Raw genomic sequence first — 21,598 nt, 5'->3', positions numbered from 1 at the left:
CTCCTTAGGACCCATACGGTACGGTGCCTTAGAGATTGGCCCCGTCCCCGGTTTCAACTCAACACTGAAATCTATCTCCCTCTTCGGTGGCAAACCCGATATCTCATCTGGAAAGACATCTGGAAACTCTCCCACCACTGGTATCTTCTCAATTGTCGGAATCTCCATACTATGGTCTCTCACATGGCATAAGATCAACGGACACCCCTTCCTCAGATAAGACTTCAAAGTCACTGCTGCAATCAACTTAACTTTGGGTTTGACAACAAACCCACGACAAGACACATTAATTTCCTTAGGACCTCTCAAAGAAACCCTCTTTTGATGACAATCTATCTTAGCCTTGTACTTACCCAACCAATCCATACCAACTATCATCTCAAAACCCTCCAAAGGAAACTCTAACAAGTCCACTGGTAGATCAACCTGCCCGACTATCATAGACACACCTCTATACAACCGCCCACAAGATATAGACTCACCTGACGGTATAAAAACTTCCTCTTTTACAGACTCATACTCACTCAAACCTAAAAGCTTAGCATGACTCGATGATACAAACGACTGTGACGCCCCCGAATCAAACAAAACAAAGGTAAAGACTTCATTTACAAGAAAAGTACCGGTGATAACGTGAGCATCATCCTCTGCTGCTTTCTTCTCCATCATGAACAGCTTACCACTGGTCTTCTGTCAACCTCCCTGGACAGTACTAGCTGAAGTAGACGGCTTAGCAGCCGACCCCTGGTTGTTGTTTTTCGTCGCCGGTCTCTGGTATGAATTACCGCCATTGCGGTTAGCCCCACCATTGTTGTTACTCTAACCACCCCAGTTATTCCACGACCCAGTCGGCCTGTTACTAGTATAACTCTGAGATGGACCCTGCGAGAAACTCCCCTGTGACGGTCTCTGGAAACCCCCACTCACAGCGCTGGTACACTCATGCCTCTTATGGCCCATACCGCCACAGTTAAAACAAGACAAACCACAACTGCCACTACCTCCACCACGGCCACGCCCGTAAGAAGCTCCACCACTAAACCCCGACCCTGAAGAGTAAGCTCTCACCTGGTTATGGCCGCCACTCTTATAACTAGACTGACCACCACCCTCACTCTCAGCCTTCCTCTTCTCAGAAGCTCTCTCCCGGTTCTCCTTGGTCATCTTTACTAACCTCTAAGCTCTCCCGGCACGCTCATACACTTCCTTAACGTCTGTCAGGACCCCTACTGGCAACTTCTCCATGATCTTGGGTGTCAACCCCTTCTCGAATCTCAATGCCAAGTTCTCTTGGCTCAGCCCCATGTCCTCTGCGTACCTAGATTTTTCGTTGAACTTATGGTAGTACTTAGCAACTGTCATGTCAGAAGTCATCTTAAAGTCATCAAACTCCTCTCTCAACTTACTACGCACATGCTTCGGTACAAACTCTCGCCTCATAGCTCTCTTAAACTCATCCCATGGTATAGCAGGTAACCCCTGTTTCACATATAAGTCTAGAGCACTCACCTTAACCTTATCCCACCACTCACTAGCTGCTTCCCTCAAGTAGAACGCAGCATGTTCCACTCGAAGTTCTTCTGGGCAATGCACCAGATTGAGTATGTTCTCCATCTCTCTATGCCAATTATCCAGCAGAATTGGCGCCCCAGTTCCCATGTACTCCTTAGGATTAAACCTCGCTATATGTATACTTATCTTGGAGTGATCTGGCCCAGCCGCTTTATCTTTCCCAACTTTCTTTAAAGCCTCAGTAAGAGCATCTTGGTGCTCCAACATCTTAACAATCTCATCTACACTCATGTTCTCTGCCCTGGCATACAACGCGGTTCTCTTCAGCGGCATCTTGGAACTATATAAGGAAAGGTAGACATGAACACACATCCCATATCTCAAAACACGAAAACGACCTGTATAGCACCTACTCGATCGAGTGCCACAACCCACTCGATCGAGTTGCCCACTTACTCGATCGAGTGCCTCGACTCCATAATCTGACCAGAAATCACCCAAAAACGTACTCGATCGAGCCACCTCCTTACTCGATCGAGTTGACCTCGTTCGATCGAGTGCCCATCCTACTCGATCGAGTGCCCAAAAACAGACTACTGCCCAGAAACGAAGAACTACCTACTCGATCAAGTTATACCCACTCGATCGAGTCACTCGCCTACTCGATCGAGTGCCCCCACTCGATCGAGTCATGTTGACTCGTATACTACCCGCATGCTTATCTCAACACTTTCCAACCAACTATACTTTGTGCAAAACGACAAACAAACATATATATATTATATCTCTTTATATACGCAAACAACAATAACTTCCCTTCCATGTTTCTAATAAGCCATGTTATAAATCAACTATCATGCAATTCACGTATTCAATCAACGACATATATATATTCATATCATCATCATCCTTCACCCCACAACTCCCATCCTCCACATGCATGCATCCATAATTCATGCAACACATTACTATATAGATACATAACACACATGGTAAACACATAGCGATCCCGACTCACATCCCAAAGTGACCGGTTCAAAGTTGTAGGGTGAGTTCGTGACTTTAGGACGTCTCCTAAGTCTTTGCATTAGCTCCTAACAACTCCTACCCGGGTTCATTTTAGTTTGACTCCCTATGTTCATTAGGTTCATTGGTTACAGGTTTCAAGATCGTCGCTCTGATACCACTTTGTAACACCCCCATACTCCAAGTGCCTTACCAGAACCACTTAAGGTATGAGAACGCTACCATCTCGGTTACCCGAGGCAATGATAATCAAATGGACAATAACGAAACGTACTTAAATAATAATATAGTTTAAGTGATACAAATCAAATCCAAAAACTGATAAAAGAAATACAAATGTTCTCAAATCCAAACGACTAAAAGCAACTAGTTTATGACACAGCGGAAGACTCTACGACATGCGATGACTCCATCCCAGCTATCCCTCGCGTAAGCCATCATACCTGCTCAACAACTGCTCACCACCCCCGAATAGATCACAACAGTTTTTAAAATAATTAAACGGGGTCAGTACTGATTACATAAAACAACAGCTGCAATGAAACAATATTACAAACAACTCAATCAGTACAACTCAATCTCCACAACTCCAATTCATCTCCACACACCTGACTACACACTAAAGTGTGTAGCCCTGCCAGAGTACTCATCGCAACAAGTACTCCTCGCCGCCAGTGGGGGACCGCAGCCGTTCCCACCTAAGCCCCGCTCATCTCATCCGAGCGATAAACCCATATTCATTAATGTGCACATCCCTTCTGTGGCGCGTTCCACAGAAGGCGAATCAAGGGCGTGAAGTCACTCCCGCAAGTGACTCCACTCAGCCAGGGACGCACCTCGAAGATCACAGACAGTTACAATACAATCACCTTGCACAATCAACAATTACCAGAAACCAATTCCAATACGATAAATAAACAACAACCACAACAACAACAACAACAACAACAACAACAACAACAACAACAACAACAACAACAACAACAACAACAACAACAACAACAACAACAACAACAACAACAACAACAATTACCAACAATACTATGTAACCAATAATGAGTAGGGAAAACCCTACCTGAGATAGCAATCACCACAGACGAACTAGCAGCTAATCAGAAACTCTCCTCTACGAATCCTCCTCCTATAACATGCATACATACAATTACCACCACAACCATACGAATCACCCAAAACCCCCAACAATACCCAATTAGGGTTTAAATAAACTCAACGAAACATAACATAAATTATACAAGGAACTTACCCCTAACACGATGATCACAACGGTGTAAAGAACAAGATTATCCGACGAACTTAGCTTAGGGATTTGCCAATAATGAGAGAGAAGCAAAGCACGTAACCTCTAATCGTCTCTTGAAATGTTTAGGATGTTGAAAGGCGACTTAAGCGTAAGACGGTCTCCCAACCGTCTTATGTCTCCAACAACAACAACAACAACAACAACAACAACAACAACAACAACAACAACAACAACAACAACAATAACAACAACAAAAACAACAACAACAACGACAACAACAACAGCAACAACAACAACAACAACAACCAAAAAAACAACAACAACAACTCCAACATATGTGATATTGACCAATGCATGAACCACAACTAACATATCATAATTATTCTCTTAATGATGTGATTACCACTAACATGTTATAATGAAAATACCCTAATTATGCAAGACTAACTACAACATCAACATAAACAACCTCACATTATTGAAACCAAGTAGGATTAACCTAACTTTTTGCAATCTCCTCAAGCTACTCGAATCCGGACCGAAACCGTCTCAAGGAAGCGTCTCATCCTATACAAATCACATGATAACTATCACAATACATCCTATACTAATATATACTACAAAGCCCTTTATTATTACCTGAAATACACATACTAATTGCTAATTAATTACCCATGACGAATTCCCTCAAAAGTTAGGGTTTAAAAGGACAAGCTTTTTAGACTCAACATTGCTAGTGATAATCTCTGCTGCTTCTGTGGAAGTGAGGAAGAAACCCTACAGCATCTGTTTTTTAAATGTCAGTACAGTAAGGCAGTTTTGTCTTTGATTCGTGAATGGACTGGTTTCTGCTTGCCTGAAACTAGAGACCAAGATTGGAGGAGGAATGCTAGACTGTCTAGACTGAAAGTGGGAATCATTAATAGCATTCTGAATGCTGTTACTTACCATATTTGGAGGCAACGAAATGGCAGCAGACATGAATTGCAAATCCAAGCACCTGCAGGCTGTCTGAAAATGATACAGTTTGAAGTTCGAACAAAAATTCAACAACAAAGCAAGGGCACAATGTCTAGGAGAGACCGTAGTTGGCTTGAGAAGCTTATGTAATTTGTAATTAGTTCCATGGCTGGCTGATGTTCAATTCAGCTCTAACTGTTGATGTATTTGGTTCTTGTTTTCTCAATATATTTTTACATTTACCAAAAAAAAAAAAGACTAGAAAAGGGGAGATCTTTACTTACTAGGTGAAGGAGATAAAGAAGAAGGTGGTAGATCTTCTAATCCAAGCTTAAATCCCAAGTAGGAGGTATTTGTGAGGGTTTAAAGAGAGGGGAGAGAGCTTGGAGAGATAAGGAGGAAGGTGGAAATGATTTTAGGGTTAGGGGAGAAAGGGGATTAATCCCGTGTTCTGAAAACCGCGTCACTCGACCGAGTGCCGAGTCCACTCGGTTTAGTGGACTCACTCGGCTGAGTAGCACTCCACTCACTCGAGTGGACCCTTCACTCGACCGAGTAGACCCACTCGATCCGCAGCCACACCACTCGGTCTAGTCCAGGTCTAGTGTAAGGCTATTCTTCCCTCCCGAGTGATCTCTTATCGGTCTAAAGGTCCTCTCACGCGTCCCAAGGTCTAAGTACGGGTCCCACAAATGCCGGGTATTACAATATGAGTGGCTTGTTGTAACACCCCAAGTTATTGAGAGCAAAGTTGTCCCACATCGGAGAATTGAGGAGGTTGTGATATGTTTATAAGGGATTCCACCCGCCACTTAGTAACAAGGCCTTGTGCTTTTGGGCTTAAGTGAGGACAAAACGGGCCCAAAACTACACACCCATCTTATTGGGGTTGTGTTACGACCGTGGTGGGTCGGGTTGTTATAAATGGTATCAGAGCGACCCTGCGACCGTGTGGTGAGCCTGTGGTCGGGAGTACTCGGGTCACCCACCTAGCGGGGGAGGATTCTGGGCTTTGTTGTGGTCAAGTTTGAGCCACAACGTGGACGTTGTGTTCTTTAAGTGGGGGAGATTGTAACACCCCAAGTTATTGAGAGTAAAGTTGTCCCACATCGGAGAATTGAGGAGGTTGTGATATGTTTATAAGGGATTCCACCCACCACTTAGTAGCAAGGCCTTGTGCTTTTGGGCTTAAGTGAGGACAAAACGGGCCCAAAACTACACACCCATCTTATTGGGGTTGTGTTACGACCGTGGTGGGTCGGGTTGTTATACTTGTGATTCCCTTTGGTCTCTCTAATGCACCAAGCACCTTCATAAGATTGATGACCGAGGTGCTTAGGTCTCACTTGGGCAAATTTGTAGTGGTTTACCTCAATGATATCTTGGTCTATAGTCCTTCCAAATAAGAGCACCTCAAGCATTTGCAAGTATTGTTTAAAACCTCTAGGGGGCACAAGTTGTATGGAAAGCTACAGAAGGTTTCTTTTATGCAAAATGAAGTCCAATTCTTGGGCTTTATCATCTCTAACCGGGGCATTCTAGTTGATCTAAAGAAGGTTAAGGCCATCAAAACATGGCCTACTCCAAGGAATATCACGGATGTGAGGAGCTTCCATGGGTTAGCCTCTTTCAATAGGAGGTTTATCAAATATATCAGCATCATCACGGCTCCCATAACCGAGTGTATGAAGAAAGGGGAGTTCAAGTGGAATGATAAGGCCGAGAGCTCCTTCAATGCCATCAAGAGGCTGCTTTGTGAGTCTTTTATTCTTGCTTTACAAAACTTCAATAAATTGTTTGAAGTAGAATGTTATGCTAGTGGTATTAGTATATGGGATGTCCTCTTACAAGAACGCAAACCCATTGCTTACTTTAGTAAGAAATTAAGTGATGCCAAGCTCAACTATTCAACCTATGATAAGGAGTTATATGCCATTGTTCGAGCCTTAACCCATTTGAGCCACTACTTGAAACCATGACCATTTATGCTCCATTCGGATTATGAGGCTCTCAAATACAATAATGGTCAACACAAGCTCAATCATAGGCATGCTAAATAGGTGGAGTTCCTAAAATCCTTCAACTTTTCTAGCAAGTACATAGAAGGGAAAAACAATGTAGTTGTCGATGCTTTGTCTAGGAGATTCATCATGTTGAGTTTCATGGAGCAAAGGGTACTTGGGTTTGAATGCATGAAAAAGTTATATGTTGAGGATCCGGATTTTAAAGAAGAATGGGAATTACTCCAAGCTGGCCGAATCAAAGTTGGAAGCAATTACTTGGTTCAAAATAGGTTCTTACTTCTTAGAAACCGGTTGTGTGCGCCTAGGGGGCCTTATAGAAGCTTGTTGGTACGAGAAGTGCATTCAATTGGTCTTGGCAGGCACTTTGGCATCCAAAAAATCTATGACATACTCCAAGAGAAATTCTATTGGCCTAAGATGCTTGGGGATGTTCAAGATGTGATCAAGAGGTGTGCTCCTTGCCAACGATCGAAGTCTTACTTCCAAACGGCCCTTACACTTCTCTACCCATCACAAATCAGCCATGGGAAGACATAAGCATGGATTTCATTGTTGTTTTACCAAAGGGGGAAGGATTCAATCATGGTGGTTATGGATAGGTTTAGCAAAATGGCTTACTTTATTCCTTGCAAGAAAATCAAAGATGCAACTAGTGTGGCCGAGCTCTATTTCAAAGAAGTGGTCAAGCTCCATGGTGTTCCTAAGTCCATTGTCTCGGATAAGGATTCAAAGTTCATGAGTCATTTTTGGAGAACATTATGGAAGCTGCTCAAGACAAGGCTCTTATTTAGCACCTCCCATCACCCTCAAACTGATGGGAAAATGGAGACTACCAACAAGACCTTGGGGAGGATCCTTAGATACACGGTTGCTAAGTCATTGAAAGATTGGGACCTCAAACTAGCTCAAGCCGTGTTTGTCTTCAATCGAGCACCCTCCACGGCCACGAGAAAGTCACCATTTGATGATGTCTATGGCACAAACCCTTTGATGCTTACTGATTTGGCACCCATCAAAAGGAGTTCAATTGATTATGATGCTAAGAAACGAGTTGAACAAATGCTCCATATCCATGCTCAAGTTAAGAGGCAAATCGAGAAGAGTAATGAAGCTTATAAGGTAAGGTCTAAGGGTTCTAAGCAAGCCAAAGGCTTGGAGCCCGGATATCTTGTATGGATACACTTGAGAAAGGAGAGATTTCCAGAAAAAAAAAAAAAAAAAAAAGAAGAAGAAGCTCATGCCTAGAGCCGATGGCCCATTCGAAGTTCATGAAAAAATCGGGTCAAATGCATACAAGGTTAATCTTCCCGGAGAATATGGAGTTCATGGCACTTTCAATATTGGTGATTTGAATCCTTACTATGAAGACATTGAAGATGACAATGTCGAGGATTTGAGGACAAATCTTTTTCAAGAGGGATAGAGTGGAATGAAACAAGCAACACTAACAGCCCCGTCCTCGCCCGGTTTTGGACCTGCTTCAAATTTGAGGTCCAAGGCCTCAACCACGGCCTAAGTCATGCAATCACCGGTCAATATTATAACTTGGGAGAGTCTTGAACATTTTTGTCTAAGAACTTGTGGCCTGAAAATGATCCTATCAAAAGTTAGCTTAAGGACACTTCCAAACTATCACATTGGTGCTATTTCAAAGGAGTAAGTACAGTGTCGCTTTCAACCTTACTCTTTTAATTAAGCAATCTCTATGGATTCTTTTTGCTGTCATTTGGGACTTATTACTCTTCCATACGGTCCATGTGGAGCCCCAAGAAGTCCACCCTATAATTAAATAAGCAAGAGCAAGCAAACAAGGATGGTTGTCCTCATTAGCTCATCTACTTTATGCTTTATCATTTTAGATTTGTAAGGCCTTTTGGCCGTTTTTTTGTCTTATTTTGCAGACCATTTGTGGCCCTTGGATGTAATTTGGATGGCTAAGATTGTATTGCCTTGGTCTATATAAACCAAGCAACCCTAATGAGAACATTCAGATTTGATTAAGCCAAAAACTCAAGTTTGAAAACGAAGTTTTCTACTTTAATCTTTGCTTAGTGCTAAAAGGCCCTCCATTGCTAAGTGCTTGGAGTTGAGTGAATTCTTTGCTTTGTGTTTCGATTAACTCTTAGGCTTGAATATTGGCTTTGTGCTTGGTTCAAGTCATATGCATTTTCACTCAACTTCGAGCATATTGGCAGCCTGTTTTCGAGTTTTATTTCGTCCAAAAATCGAGTCTTTCAAGTTTTAGTCCATCCACTCTCTCTCTCTTGTTGATTTTATAATTTCCTTTCCCAAAATATTAGTTGATTTTCAGTCGAGCTAATTTCATTTCTTTGACGGATCATTTTTTTTAGTTGTGAAAGAAAAATGTCAAATTGGAAACACTAAAAGCCATCATTGAAAATTTAAAACCGTTAATTTTTTTGTTTTAAAATCGGATCGGATCCGAATTTTAAAAACCGAATATCCAGATATTTGGATACCGAAATATTGGATATCCGGTTTATTCTGATCGGAACAAAAAATTCAAGAATGCTAAAACCGGATTTAGAATATCTGGTTTTGCTCGAGTATGTGAGGGTTGTGGCCTGTGCGTCTTTGACCCTGAACTCCTGAGCGGTCCAATAATTGCCACGTACCTGAAACCACGAACATTAACTACCTCTAGAAAATCAAACAGTTTCTAAGCGAAACGAATTTTCCAAATGTTTCTCCAGGGTAAAACAATGGCGTTAAGAAGTGCAGTTTCGTTAGGAAGACGTGCAAACCTTGGTGCAATTACAGCAACATCAGTTTTTACCACTACAAAGCCCTTCCTTCATTCTCACCCTTCATTTCCTAATCATTTAACTAGACCAGGTAATAAATGATACCAGTAATTCTTTATATTCCTTTTTTTAAATCAATTAACATTGAGGTTGATTGTTTACGTAATTTTGTTTGTATCATATATAATGAAATTGTATCTCCAATTATATCGATCAACTGATGTTTTTTCTATACAAAAAGCGATACCATTTATTCAGCCACTTTGCTATATATAGTATGTACCATTATGCTAGAAATCCAAAGAATAGCGAGTCTTTACTGTTGGTATCGAATAGATCTTAGTCTAGTGGCTAAGACGAGGTGATGTGAACATTGGTTTTGGTTCGAATTTTAATAAACACGAGATGGGTCTGGCCTTACCCGCGGTGGAGGAGAGAAGTCTAACTCACAAGCCCAAGAATGCTCTTATCTCCCAAAACCAATTGGCAATGGGAGAAACACCCCTTGGCCTTATAAGATAGACAATCTCTCTCTTTTTCACCGATGTGGGACTCACAAGTGGATTTATACTCCAACAAATTTACTATTCTCCTTGAGTCCTTGTATTGTTGGCACTAAAAAATATGAGTAGAGTACTAATATTTGAATGGTTACTGGTTGGGTTTGCTACTCATTGTCTAATTTACAGGCTTTAGATATTCCATTCGTGCGGTTCAAGGGACAACTGTGGATCCTATTGCACCTAAGAAAGATGATAAACAAAAGCAACAAGGTGCTCTAAATTGGCAAGTTAAAATGCTTTATGATGGAGATTGCCCACTTTGTATGAGGGAGGTAATGCATTTTATCTATTTGTCTCGAATATCGCATTTTGTGTCCATTTCATCACTATCCCATTTTCCCATTTTATGTCGCATCTTGTCTTGTTAATTCAAATGCGTTGAATGTATCAATTTTAATATTATTGGTCACTCAATATGAACGTTAACAATATCAACTTTGTGCCTCGAAAGCTCTGACTATGGCATAGTAAGGGTGTTCAAATGTGGATGACCAATAATCAACTTTCCTTGAGAATTGCATTTATTGGCTAATAGATCATCTTACAAGAAGCTCACATAGTTTAACTAAGCTTCATCTATCATACTTCAAACTCTATAGCCGAAATAGTACTGACCCTTTGGCTCAATCAGAAATTGAAAGATTTATTGGCAATTGTTTACAAATTCCTGCGACACAGATAATCATTTATGGCTATTGGTTAAGTCGTTAGTCGTGTACTGGTCAGATTCTTACTTGGGAATTAGGATTGTTGTTTCCACTACCTAAGCACAACTGCTATAATTTGTGTCATATGGATGTTGATTAGTTACTAGTACTTCTAAATCACTTAATTTTGTTGGGTTGGATGGTCAGGTGAATATGTTAAAAGAGAGGAATGAGAAGTATGATGGCGCTATCCAGTTCGTTGATATAAGCTCAGCGGATTATTCACCTGACGATAATCAAGGCCTTGACTACACAACCGTAATCTTCTTCTCTGGCAGTATATTCAACAAGTTTTGTGCTTTTCTATTTGTATGTGTCTATTACCATGATCTTAAGTAATCTGGCCTTTCAACTCTTTTAAATTGCAATGCATCACTTTAATGTAAGTCAACAAAACCATACTACAGTAACAGTCGATTGCGCGTTTTTTCAACGCCTTTGCATGTACTCTTCCCCTAGGAGAGCGTGTATTGTGCTTTGAAACTATATCAGGAAAAATCCGAGCTTGTATTTGATTTCGCTGTCTTCAACATGATGTCTAGCTTCTGCTTGATCATTGTTGTTTTATATTTGTAGGCAATGGGAAGAATTCATGCGATTCTCTCTGATGGAACTGTCGTAAAAGATGTTGAGGTATTATTTTAAGGAACTTCTTACTGTTAAGCTTACTGTTAAGGATGTAATTATTCAGCCTTTGTATTTTTTTTATCACTTTCTTTGATTTCTCTGTGTTTTCTATCAATAGATTTTTAATGATTGAATAAATAATAATTATAATAATAATAATAGTCACAGAGACAAGTTCTAACACAGAGACAGATGCGCAGTTAATGTGTAAACTTCTGGGTTTGGATTTTGTTTAATGGTGATGTGAAAGTTTATTTCCTGATCAAAGCATATGTAGGGTTGCATTCATCCGACCTCTTAGGCTTTTAATACGACGTAGGTCCATGGAAGGGGATGCTATGTTGCAGAGGGTATGTGTACTAGTGTTACACATATATATGACTTTGGTCCATCCTCATCGGGAAAAGAGAGAGTCTACTTCACAAGTCCAAGGAGTTTTTTTCCTAAAACCAATTGGCAAAAATAGGAGTAGCTCCTTGGATTTTTGAAGTGTGCGATTCTCTCTCCTTCCTTAATGTGGCACACTCACATGTGACATCTTATATAGGTTGGATTCCTTCACAGGTAGCAATTGCTACTCGAAATCTGGAAACTGTAAGACAAAAAACACAAAAAAATTCCCCTTCAAATTCTGGTTAAAGACAATAAAGTTGGCTATTTCGGAGTTTGTAGCCTGATATTTGTGTAGCTATTAACGGTTGATTATGATCTTTATCTTTATTTATTCTACTGTTCATTGTTATAATAGCCGCTAGTTTATCTGTAAGAAAAATCTTTTCGTACTGACAAATTGGTCGTAGGCTTTTAGGAAACTGTATGAAGCTGTTGGACTTGGATGGGTCTATGCTATTACAAAATACGAGCCTGTAAGTCATTTTTCTCAGCAGACTTGTTCCATATTCTCTTTGAAATGCTCTGTTAGTTATGAGTCTTATGACTTGGAACTATTTGTACTCAGGTTGCAAGTATAGCTGATGCAGTTTATGGAGTATGGGCAAAATATCGTCTTCAGATTACAGGTACTACTTAATAAACCAAGTTGAGACATGCCATCCTGACACCTTACCCTTTGTGTGGATATAATAATCAGAGAGAAGGGGAGGAGAGGGGGAATGTCATTTTCCTTCAAAATCTTTCGCATGTTGGAGGATTCCTAATTAATCTTCTAGGATGGAAAATTGTTTCCTCCATTTCCCTTTTATCCAGTTTGCTAACTCAGCAAGGGTGAATTGGCTGCCTCCTATCCTTCATCGCTGCATCCAAACAAGGGTTAGGAAAAGTGATCTACGAATCTCAGTTTGTTTTAATGAAGTCTCAATTGGGTTGTTGAGCAGAAGCTAAAGTTACTACAGTTCTGGATGTTACATATATTACCATGTGGTAAAATAATTTGGCGAGATGTTGCACAATTCACAGAAACAAAACATTATAAGTGAAGGATTGGTAGTTAGTGTTTGTCTCCTTTGTAAAACCGCTTATATCCCAATTACACGCTGTAATGGTGGCTTTATTATATTTTTTGTTGTTTCAGGCAGGCCACCGATGGACGAGATCCTTAAATCAAGAAGTAAAAAGGTTTGAAATTCTGCCGGATAAATATGTTCATTTTCTATGCTTTTGTATGCATGATTTTATCATTCAGCAACTTTGAACAATCTGATCAGGCTAACTATATAATGACATTTGGTGAACTTGTTTCATGTACAGGGTGAAGTGTGTAATGACAGCAATACCTGTAAAATGTGATTTTCCAAGCATTGCAGGATATAATAGCTAGCTTCTCGACCAAGCCATTCTCACAGTGGGATATAATCATCGTTGGAAATAATTAGGCATCTATTCATTCATATACAGCATATACTACCAAAGTATGATACAGAATTACAGAGTACAACGTAGATCCACGTGTGAACTTTTAGATACTTGTTACTAAACTGAAAATACTGCGATGTGAAACAAAAGTTTATATAGAGCTGTTGCTCATGCTGTAGTAATGTGTGTAATTATTTTAGCTGCATTCTTTTAATTCATGTTGGAGCTGGTGCTAGCAAACGTGACCCATGGAATGAGCATTGTTACTATTTATAACAGTAACAATGCTCATTCTATGGGTCCAAACCTGACCCATGGAATGAGCATTGTTACTATTTATAACAGTAACAATGCTCATTCTATGGGTCCAAACCTGACCCATGGAATGAGCATTGTTACTGTTATGTAGTTCAACGCATGAAATCTGAATCAAGTACCACATCCCTGGACTCGGTATTGTACTCTGTTATTGTCTTGCAAGAAGTTAGGGATGAAGAAAGGCTCTGTCTCCACAAATGAGATCATTTAGGAATTGTGATTTGATAGTCCATATCTCTTGATTTCTTGCGAGAAAGAGGAAGAAGCATTGATAGATAAAGTTGCAAGTGTTGGGGAATTGTCTTGTAGAAAGGAGCATAGGGATATTTTTGTCCGAACTTCCAACATTTACAGTGGCTCAGGTAATCTTGCCCGTGTAGGCATGTAATTATGTAGATTCAATTTAGGGTATAAATGACAATTTAGAGGTTATATATTATCAAACGCCACAATAGCTAACAAGATGTCAGGATGGCCGAGTGGTCTAAGGCGCCAGACTCAAGTTCTGGTCTTCGAAAGAGGGCGTGGGTTCAAATTCCACTTCTGACACTTTTTTACGCCTTCCAACCAAAACATAACAACGCAACCTATATTGATGCCGATGGTTTATGGATTATTTTATCTTCATCATTAAACAAACAAACTGATAATGTTTTTATCACTTGACAAATCTAGTAAGATAAACTAAGAAGTAGCCAGTGTAGCACCATATGAATTCAACTTACGAAATTAAATGCAAACATATACGGAGTACATTACTAATAGTCTTACTAGTAACAAATACATATACATACAGGGATACACATAGCAGTAACCAACACATTGGTAATCCGCTTATTACAGGAATACAAACTAAAAGAGAGAAATTATGGTAGTAGCATATATAGTTATATAGTATAATCTTGTATTATGGTCTAAGGGCACTTGGTCTTGTTGCCATGGGTGGTCATGTCAGTGTAGCACACACCGCAGGCCTCTCGGTTGCCATAGGTACCCGGCGGCACACACTTGCACCTCATGCAGCATGTTCCACATGCTCTCAAGCACATGTTCGGCCTTGAGTGTCTTCCACACCTAACCCCACATAACCCTTGGCAATCTTCACCAAATATCACAAACAAGTTAATTATTTAACTACTTTAATGAGAGAAACTAGTAATTTACCCCGGAAAGCCAGAGCAACCATAAATAATCAGTTGGCCGCTCTTTTATAAAATCATTGCATGATAACAATAAATGACTTGCACAAGGTATTTTTGAGGCCGTTATTCGCTTTATAAGGGTTCGACAAGTTGTGATAGATAATTATTATGTCTTGCTTGAATGCTATTTTTAATTTGTTGAAGTGAACTTTCAACATCTATGAATTGAAATGTCCATAAAGCAATCATGAACAAGGGATTAAGAGTGGTGGGCTAGCGCACGACCCTTTGGCAATTGAAATTTGAATTTTGCCTCTTAAAACATTTCTTGTTTCTTTTTTCCAAAACTTGCTATATTTTCGGCGATTTTGCATGAAACTGGAACCTTTTTCACCGGTGGCAATTGGCCCTCTACGTGTTTGGTAGTGTTTCATCTAAAATTTTCTCATATTTTAATCCGGACCGCCCATAGAGATAGCTTCCTTCTATAAGCATATATGAACCATACGTCTAGTTTAAATTCCGTACCTATGGACTGCATGAGTCTTCTATTCCCCCCTCGTACCGTTACCTGAAAATTTCACACAAGATACACATCAACTTAATTGGATCACTAAATATATGACCATGTAATTTATAGATTTGGACAAGGTATATAAAGGTCATGTTTGATCAAGAATCTGTAAATAATGTGAATGCTTCATCTTAAACTTGACTTCAAAGGATAGAGACCAAGGATAGAGACTCAATTTGTATTATTTTAAGCCGCCTTAGACATAAATTGCGTAAAATGAATCTACTCCCTCCTATTCTACATAATATTTCCCCGTTCCTTTTTCATCTATTCACAATACTTTCCATATTTGCTTATTTAATAAAGTGTGATACTTATTCTAATCACCTCACCCCCACAACAATACTTATTTTAATCAACCTACCCCATAACAATACTTATTTTAATCACCCCACCAACAATAATACCCCACAATACCTTCCCTCTCTCCACTTACATAACCCCACTACAATACTTTACCTTATTTTAATCAATTTCCTTAATTCTAGTGCCCCATAAATAGGGAGGTTTATCTAGAATAGAATGGAGTATTAAATACAAATAATGATCACCCTGTGGCTATTGAATGAAAACTAAGTATTTTGGGACACTTGGTCTTGTGTAAGTCCGTTTTCCACAAATATAACGAAAAAATGATACGAACATGACAAAATTATTAGTGGGAAAAGTAGTTACTAGAAAAAACTATTTTACTATATACTTGTGTAACACTGCCTTACACTGGTCTTTATTATTTTTGGATACCTCTCCATACTTAGAGGTGATCAAAAAACATAATTGGTGAAATTAGGTGATAAAAGGTGAGCTAATGAACATAGTTTGAAGTTTGAACATTTTGCAAAGCAATCTATCGATTTTGTATCGATTTTGTATATACAGAAAAAATAACCTGGTGTAGATTATAAGGAAGGTCTTCATCTGCTTCAAAATCAAAATCGGATAAGACCTACATGCATAATAACATATACTCCATAAATAACAAGTAACTAATATATAATTGAATAAAAAGAGTGTGTATGTATGTAATTGGACCTGAGAAAAGCAAAAAAACACAAATATTATGATGAGGAAGCAGCCACGTCCCTCCATTGTTATTGTAATATTGTTATGTATTTAGAGCTTGAGGAAACAAGAGTATGTCTGTATGTGTGTGAATAGTAGCTCTGTATTTATGTGAATTTAGGGGACTCATTATTTCGACAAATGTTGAACTCGCACTTTGTGGGGCCTGTTCAACCTCGTACATATTATACAAATTATAGAAAATATAAGACCGTTTTATACCGCACAAATACTATTCTACAACCAGTTATATAGTAGCATTACATAACCCGCCTCAAAGTTGTTGAGCTTTTACACAAAGTTGTTGAGCTATTTTACAATTTTATTGAGCTATTTTTATGAAGTTATTGAGCTTAATAATTATTCTGTTAAGCTCAATTAGAGCTGATCAATTGCGGGCCGGCCCGTTTGGCCCGCCAAAATAGCGGGCTTGGACAAGAAAAATAAAAAAAAATAAACGGGTAATGGACAAGAAAACTAGGCCCGCTAGAATAAATAGACGGACTTGGACTAAACAAAATTGCCCATGGACAGCCCGTTACGCCTGCTATTAAAAGTAACCTCACAAAAGTCCTTAAACTCTCAGTCCTCCGCCATCCGCCGTTCTCTGCTCATTTCATTAATAATTTGTACACTCTAAACCAATTAGGTAGCGCAAATGAATACTAATGCCTTACGTATAAGTGGGAGATTGTCGGTATTTACACTTGTCGTATAAAGATTTGCCGAGAATAATGGACATGCTAACGAGATTGTCGTATAAAGATAATACCTTTTAAGTATTTACACGGGAATGTATGTAACCGCCAACAATACCACATAAAGACCAAGGCAAAAATGAACTTTTGATATTTGTAGGAGAACATTGCCAAGCTCGTGTTTTTTCCAAAATCTAGTAAACTTCTCTTTTGAAATTTAGTATATTTTATTTATCAATTAATCTTGCTTATAACCGTTGTAAATTATAACGAAGGGGTGTATCACCCTATCACCCCGAAAAAAAGTGTTGGTTGGGATGAATTTATACCTCCGTTGTAAATTATTCTTGTTTACAACGGATGTAAACAAGAATTTGTGTTTATTAAGGACAAGCTTTTTTAGACAATTGTTATGTTTTAGTGGGAGGTAGCGATAACAAACTCGTGTTTTAATAGAAACGCTATTTTTTGTATTTAGTTTAAGTCAGGCCCGCGGCCGACCCGCTTTCTTGAAGTGGGCGGGTATGGACAGTGGAAATTGGCCCGCTTAGCGGGCTGGGCTATGAAATAGGGCCTGTCGGACACTTTTTTATCAGTTGGGCCCGGCCCGTGTCCTGCCCAAGTCCACTTTTGATCAGTTATAAGCTCAATAACTTTGTATCATAACTCGATAATTTTGTTAGTAGAGCTCGATAACTTTATAACAAAGCTCAACTACATTAAATAAGTTGTATATACAACCAGTTGTATAATACATTAACTGCTTATACCGTAAGATACTCCTTTTTTTATAAAAACGCTATTTATTTATGGTTAATAAAGAAACTAGTTAAGATCTCGTGCTAAAGTACGGTATTTTTTAGGTTATTTATTTATATAAATCGATCATGTGCTCAAGCACGGTATTTTTTAGATTATTTATTTATATAAATCGTTCATCAATCAATATTTAGAGTGATAATTTTGTAGTATATAATTTCATAGTATATTATAGGATGTACTTGTTTTTTATAGGATATACCGCAATAATAAAGTTATACCAGTATAATTTTATAGTATATAATCCTTGTTTTTTTTTTTGTTTTTTTTTCTATTTTAAAATATGAAACTATAAGATATTATTGTAAAATAATTTAGATAGATACTTAAATCTTCTTAACATATGAGTCAGTATGTTATTTTTTTGATTTTATTTAGTATGACCCACTTTGTGTAAATCAAATGTGTGTGAAAGATTTTATTCACCATTTGACGAAATTGTGTGTCAATTAATTGTGTGAACAATTAAAAGATTATTTTCAATAGGAGCCCACTTTTTAATCAATCAAATGAACGGAAAAAAGTTAAACAATTCCTAATCTTTTAATTTATTGGGGATTGGGGATTCTCTTTTACATAGCGGAAGCCGTGAAGAAACCCAAAGTTCCACATGTGAGGGTTGTCCCATATTGATAAAAGATGAGAAGAATTAACACTTTATAAGGCAAGGGGCTACTCCCTCTATTGCCAATTGGTTTTAGAGTGGAACCCTCTTGGGCCTGTTGTTGTGGACTCTTTCTCCTCAGTTTGAATGCGACCCAGACCCGTTGTTGAATTTAACAGAAGCGGTTGTCTCATGCAATAATTACGTACTACTGAAATGATGGTCTATAAGAAACAAAATTATACTCCGATACACGAGGCTAAGCTTATACGTGTTCATCTTGCATGCCTTATATACAGCACAATCTCTGTAGATAAAAACTAGAGATCGAGTTAATGCTTTGCTGATGGAGTGATGGAATTGTGCATGCTACGTACAACCGATGCACCAGCATGGACTCCAGTCGGGAGCCTTATAACTGCATGCAAATATTTGCGTACTTATTATTTATAAGATGACATCAAAGAAATATTCAATTCATTTGATTTTAAAGTTACATACAAATATTTTGTTCGAGAGCATTTCCTTCATTTGTTTACCTTTTTATGTTGAAAATGTTTTTAGTAGATAATTTGATCATCCAATTACATTGTTGTACATTTACCATTCATTAACAATAATCCAATTGAACACAAGACACTATTTTTATTGAATATACACCACCCGTAAAAAACCAAAATGCCACATACGTACGTTTGTCATGTTTACGTGGTTAATTTGTAGGGCATGCTCATTAAAAGAAACTTGTCACCTCCACAATTCTTTGAATAATTAGATGCATATTTCGATTGTGCGACAACAACGCAACCATGCATGTGTCTATGCGTCACTTCCTCTACTTGATCGAGAGGTGATTAAATGGCCCAAGTCTATTGGCCCGGTCCGACCCAACCCGCTTTTTTGAAGGGCTTGAGAATTGAGCCTTATATTTTGGCCCAAAAAGCCCATGGCCGGCCTAAAAAAGTCCCAAAGTATATTTGGGCCGGGTTTAGGCCAAGCGTTTGGCCCAAATTTTGGCCCGGCCCAGCCCATATTAATTAATAAAAGAATATTTTTTCTTATGAAATTTGTTTAAGTAGCGTTAAAATTATAAATAACTCTTTACAAACTCATGTATATATTTATTGACATTTAAAAGTGATGTTTACATAACATATATCATATCTATTAGACATGATTAAGCATTATAATGTGCCGATAGTTATCTTTATTTTATTTTATTTTATTTTTAGATAATAATTTATATGCGCTTCGTCATATTTTGTACGATTTTATAAAGTAAGTAGGTAAAAGTATTAATTTTATAACATACTTTTAAGGCCCAAAAAGCCCATTTAGGCTTGGGCTCGCTAAATAGTCCCGCACATTTGGCCTGACCCGGCCCAACCCACATATATAGGTCATTTTTTTTATTATTTCGGCCCGATCCAAGCCCGGATAGGTCGGCCCATGATCACCTCTAACTTGATCATATGCTTGGGAATCAACTCTTGTATCTTAAATTAGGCGGACTGAAAGTTGATATACTCGTGTATCTTAAATTAGGCCGTGTTTTTTTTACTTTGTTAAATGATGCAAATGGGTCTTGGTTGTACCTAAATAAAAGCAGTTAGTCTAACTGAATACGGGTCGGGGCAAGTGACGGGTAATGTCACTCATAAAACGGATAGGGGGGACAAGGTGGGGCACTCCCATGTGCTTCCCTCTCTCCTATATTTGGGTCATTTGTGAGAGGAAATGGTTTCCGTCACTCCAAAGTGACGGATACGTGCCGTCTTCAATGAGATTTTGTGAAATAAAAGAAAGATACTCGTAGTTTGTTTTATAAGTCCAAAAAGATTCTACTCCAAAATTAATTTACAATAGATTGATGGAGTAGTCCCTCACATGTCCTTTTTTATACATGTGGGACACTGACGTGTGAGTTAATATGAGTTTCTTCACACCCTTCATATGTGAGACTCATTTTAAATCAGTTAAGGTTAGCCGAAAATATAAAGTGATGATCCACTACGGTGTATTAAATACGGGCTTATTTACGTCTTAAAAAATACGGGTCAGTCTATTATTTAAGTGTAAATACCCATTAGGTTTGCTAATGAATGATGGACGCATTAGACTAAGGAGACTATATATTGTTGGAATTATGATCCAAAATAGAGTCAATGTTAGTTTGCTATAATTATGCTAGTAGTTAATGGATTCCTAATAATTAGGACTTAGTTCACGGTTTTGTGTTTAGTGGTAGATCAAGGTTTAGTGTTTAGTTTATAGGAGGCTTATAAATAGCTTTTGTATTTTGGAAATTAAATGAGTTCGTTTACAAGCAAAACGTCTCCATATATTTCACTCTCCTCTCATATCTTTGAGTCTATCAGACTTGAGCTTGGAGTCGTAAGAAGCCTAAGGTAAGCCACTTGAAAGTTTTTGGTTGTATTGCTTATAAATTGTCCACTAGCTCGAAGCCTAGAATGATACAGAGAAAAAGAAGCTTATTTTCATAAGGTACGATTCTGAGTCATTGGTGTATAAGTTATTTGACCCTGAAAATCGAAAAGTTATTCTGACTAATGAAGTGGAGTTCAGTGAGGCGGAAATATGGGTTTGGAAAAGTGATAAGGCAGTAGCACCAACATCGTCAGTTGCAATTCCTGACATGAACATCCACAACCTGGAAGTGGCAACAATTCATCTGATAGTTTTTTAATGGCAGCTCATCATCTCCTGAAAGTCCACAATCACTAATTTCAAGTCCTGTTAGTGCTACCTGTTCTTCACCTACATCACCATCAATTTCATTCGATGAAACACGTCTAAAGCATTTTCGATCGCTGCGTAATATTTATGAAACTTGCAACTTTGTTTTACATGCTTCTGATGCGGCGCAGTGATTCTATTTTTTAACGATAATTTGGTATCAGAGCTTCTTGAGTTGAGAAGGTAGACAAGATTGTTACCTTTGCTCAAGTAGCCAGGTTCGATTCCCAAAATGGGCCGATCAGAAAAAAATGGTGAGAGCAAAAGAAAAAAAAATCACACATTTTTTGTTTGAGTTACAAGTGAGCCACGCAGCCCTTGTACCGATTTATTTCCGCATTGAAAAAAATTTGAGAGAGAAGGTGAG

The 21,598-nt window shown here is 38.6% G+C and overlaps 2 protein-coding genes and 1 non-coding gene across 3 annotated transcripts; 2 read left to right on the top strand and 1 right to left on the bottom strand.

Moving 5' to 3' along the window:
• Window positions 1–9,348: 9,348 nt before the first annotated feature.
• On the top strand, window positions 9,349–13,435 carry LOC141609145 (uncharacterized protein At5g50100, chloroplastic). Its single transcript, XM_074428332.1, has 8 exons — window positions 9,349–9,639; window positions 10,238–10,383; window positions 10,966–11,076; window positions 11,395–11,451; window positions 12,246–12,311; window positions 12,404–12,464; window positions 12,977–13,020; window positions 13,153–13,435. Exons 1-8 carry the CDS (start codon window positions 9,486–9,488, stop codon window positions 13,189–13,191), a joined length of 678 nt encoding a protein of 225 aa, XP_074284433.1. The 5' UTR covers window positions 9,349–9,485; the 3' UTR covers window positions 13,192–13,435.
• A 605-nt stretch (window positions 13,436–14,040) lies between these two features.
• TRNAL-CAA (transfer RNA leucine (anticodon CAA)) lies at window positions 14,041–14,124 on the top strand. The gene has a single exon. It is a non-coding gene; the product is annotated as a tRNA-Leu (tRNA).
• A 160-nt stretch (window positions 14,125–14,284) lies between these two features.
• Window positions 14,285–16,446, bottom strand: LOC141602624 (peamaclein-like). The gene is made up of 4 exons (XM_074422828.1): window positions 16,324–16,446; window positions 16,181–16,237; window positions 15,246–15,288; window positions 14,285–14,674 (listed from the first exon to the last, which is right to left on the bottom strand). The coding sequence occupies exons 1-4, from the start codon at window positions 16,378–16,380 to the stop codon at window positions 14,490–14,492; spliced, it is 342 nt and encodes a 113-aa protein (XP_074278929.1). The 5' UTR covers window positions 16,381–16,446; the 3' UTR covers window positions 14,285–14,489.
• Window positions 16,447–21,598: the final 5,152 nt, after the last annotated feature.

Source organism: Silene latifolia, chromosome 1 (genome assembly GCF_048544455.1).
Source record: "Silene latifolia isolate original U9 population chromosome 1, ASM4854445v1, whole genome shotgun sequence".
In the NCBI taxonomy this organism is placed as follows: domain Eukaryota; kingdom Viridiplantae; phylum Streptophyta; class Magnoliopsida; order Caryophyllales; family Caryophyllaceae; genus Silene; species Silene latifolia.
Note: the sequence above shows the minus strand (reverse complement) of the source record. Positions and strands in the feature narration are given on the sequence as shown.

Coding starts and splice junctions, on each gene's coding strand:
- LOC141602624 (XM_074422828.1), bottom strand. CDS start 16,380: ATGGAGGGACGTGGCTGCTTCCTCATCATAATATTTGTGTTTTTTTGC. Junction 16,238..16,323: donor TGTTTTTTTGCTTTTCTCAG/GTCCAATTACAT, acceptor TTATGCATGTAG/GTCTTATCCGATTTTGATTT. Junction 14,675..15,245: donor AAGACTCATGCAGTCCATAG/GTACGGAATTTA, acceptor TATTTGGTGAAG/ATTGCCAAGGGTTATGTGGG.
- LOC141609145 (XM_074428332.1), top strand. CDS start 9,486: ATGTTTCTCCAGGGTAAAACAATGGCGTTAAGAAGTGCAGTTTCGTTA. Junction 9,640..10,237: donor TAATCATTTAACTAGACCAG/GTAATAAATGAT, acceptor TCTAATTTACAG/GCTTTAGATATTCCATTCGT. Junction 11,452..12,245: donor CTGTCGTAAAAGATGTTGAG/GTATTATTTTAA, acceptor AATTGGTCGTAG/GCTTTTAGGAAACTGTATGA.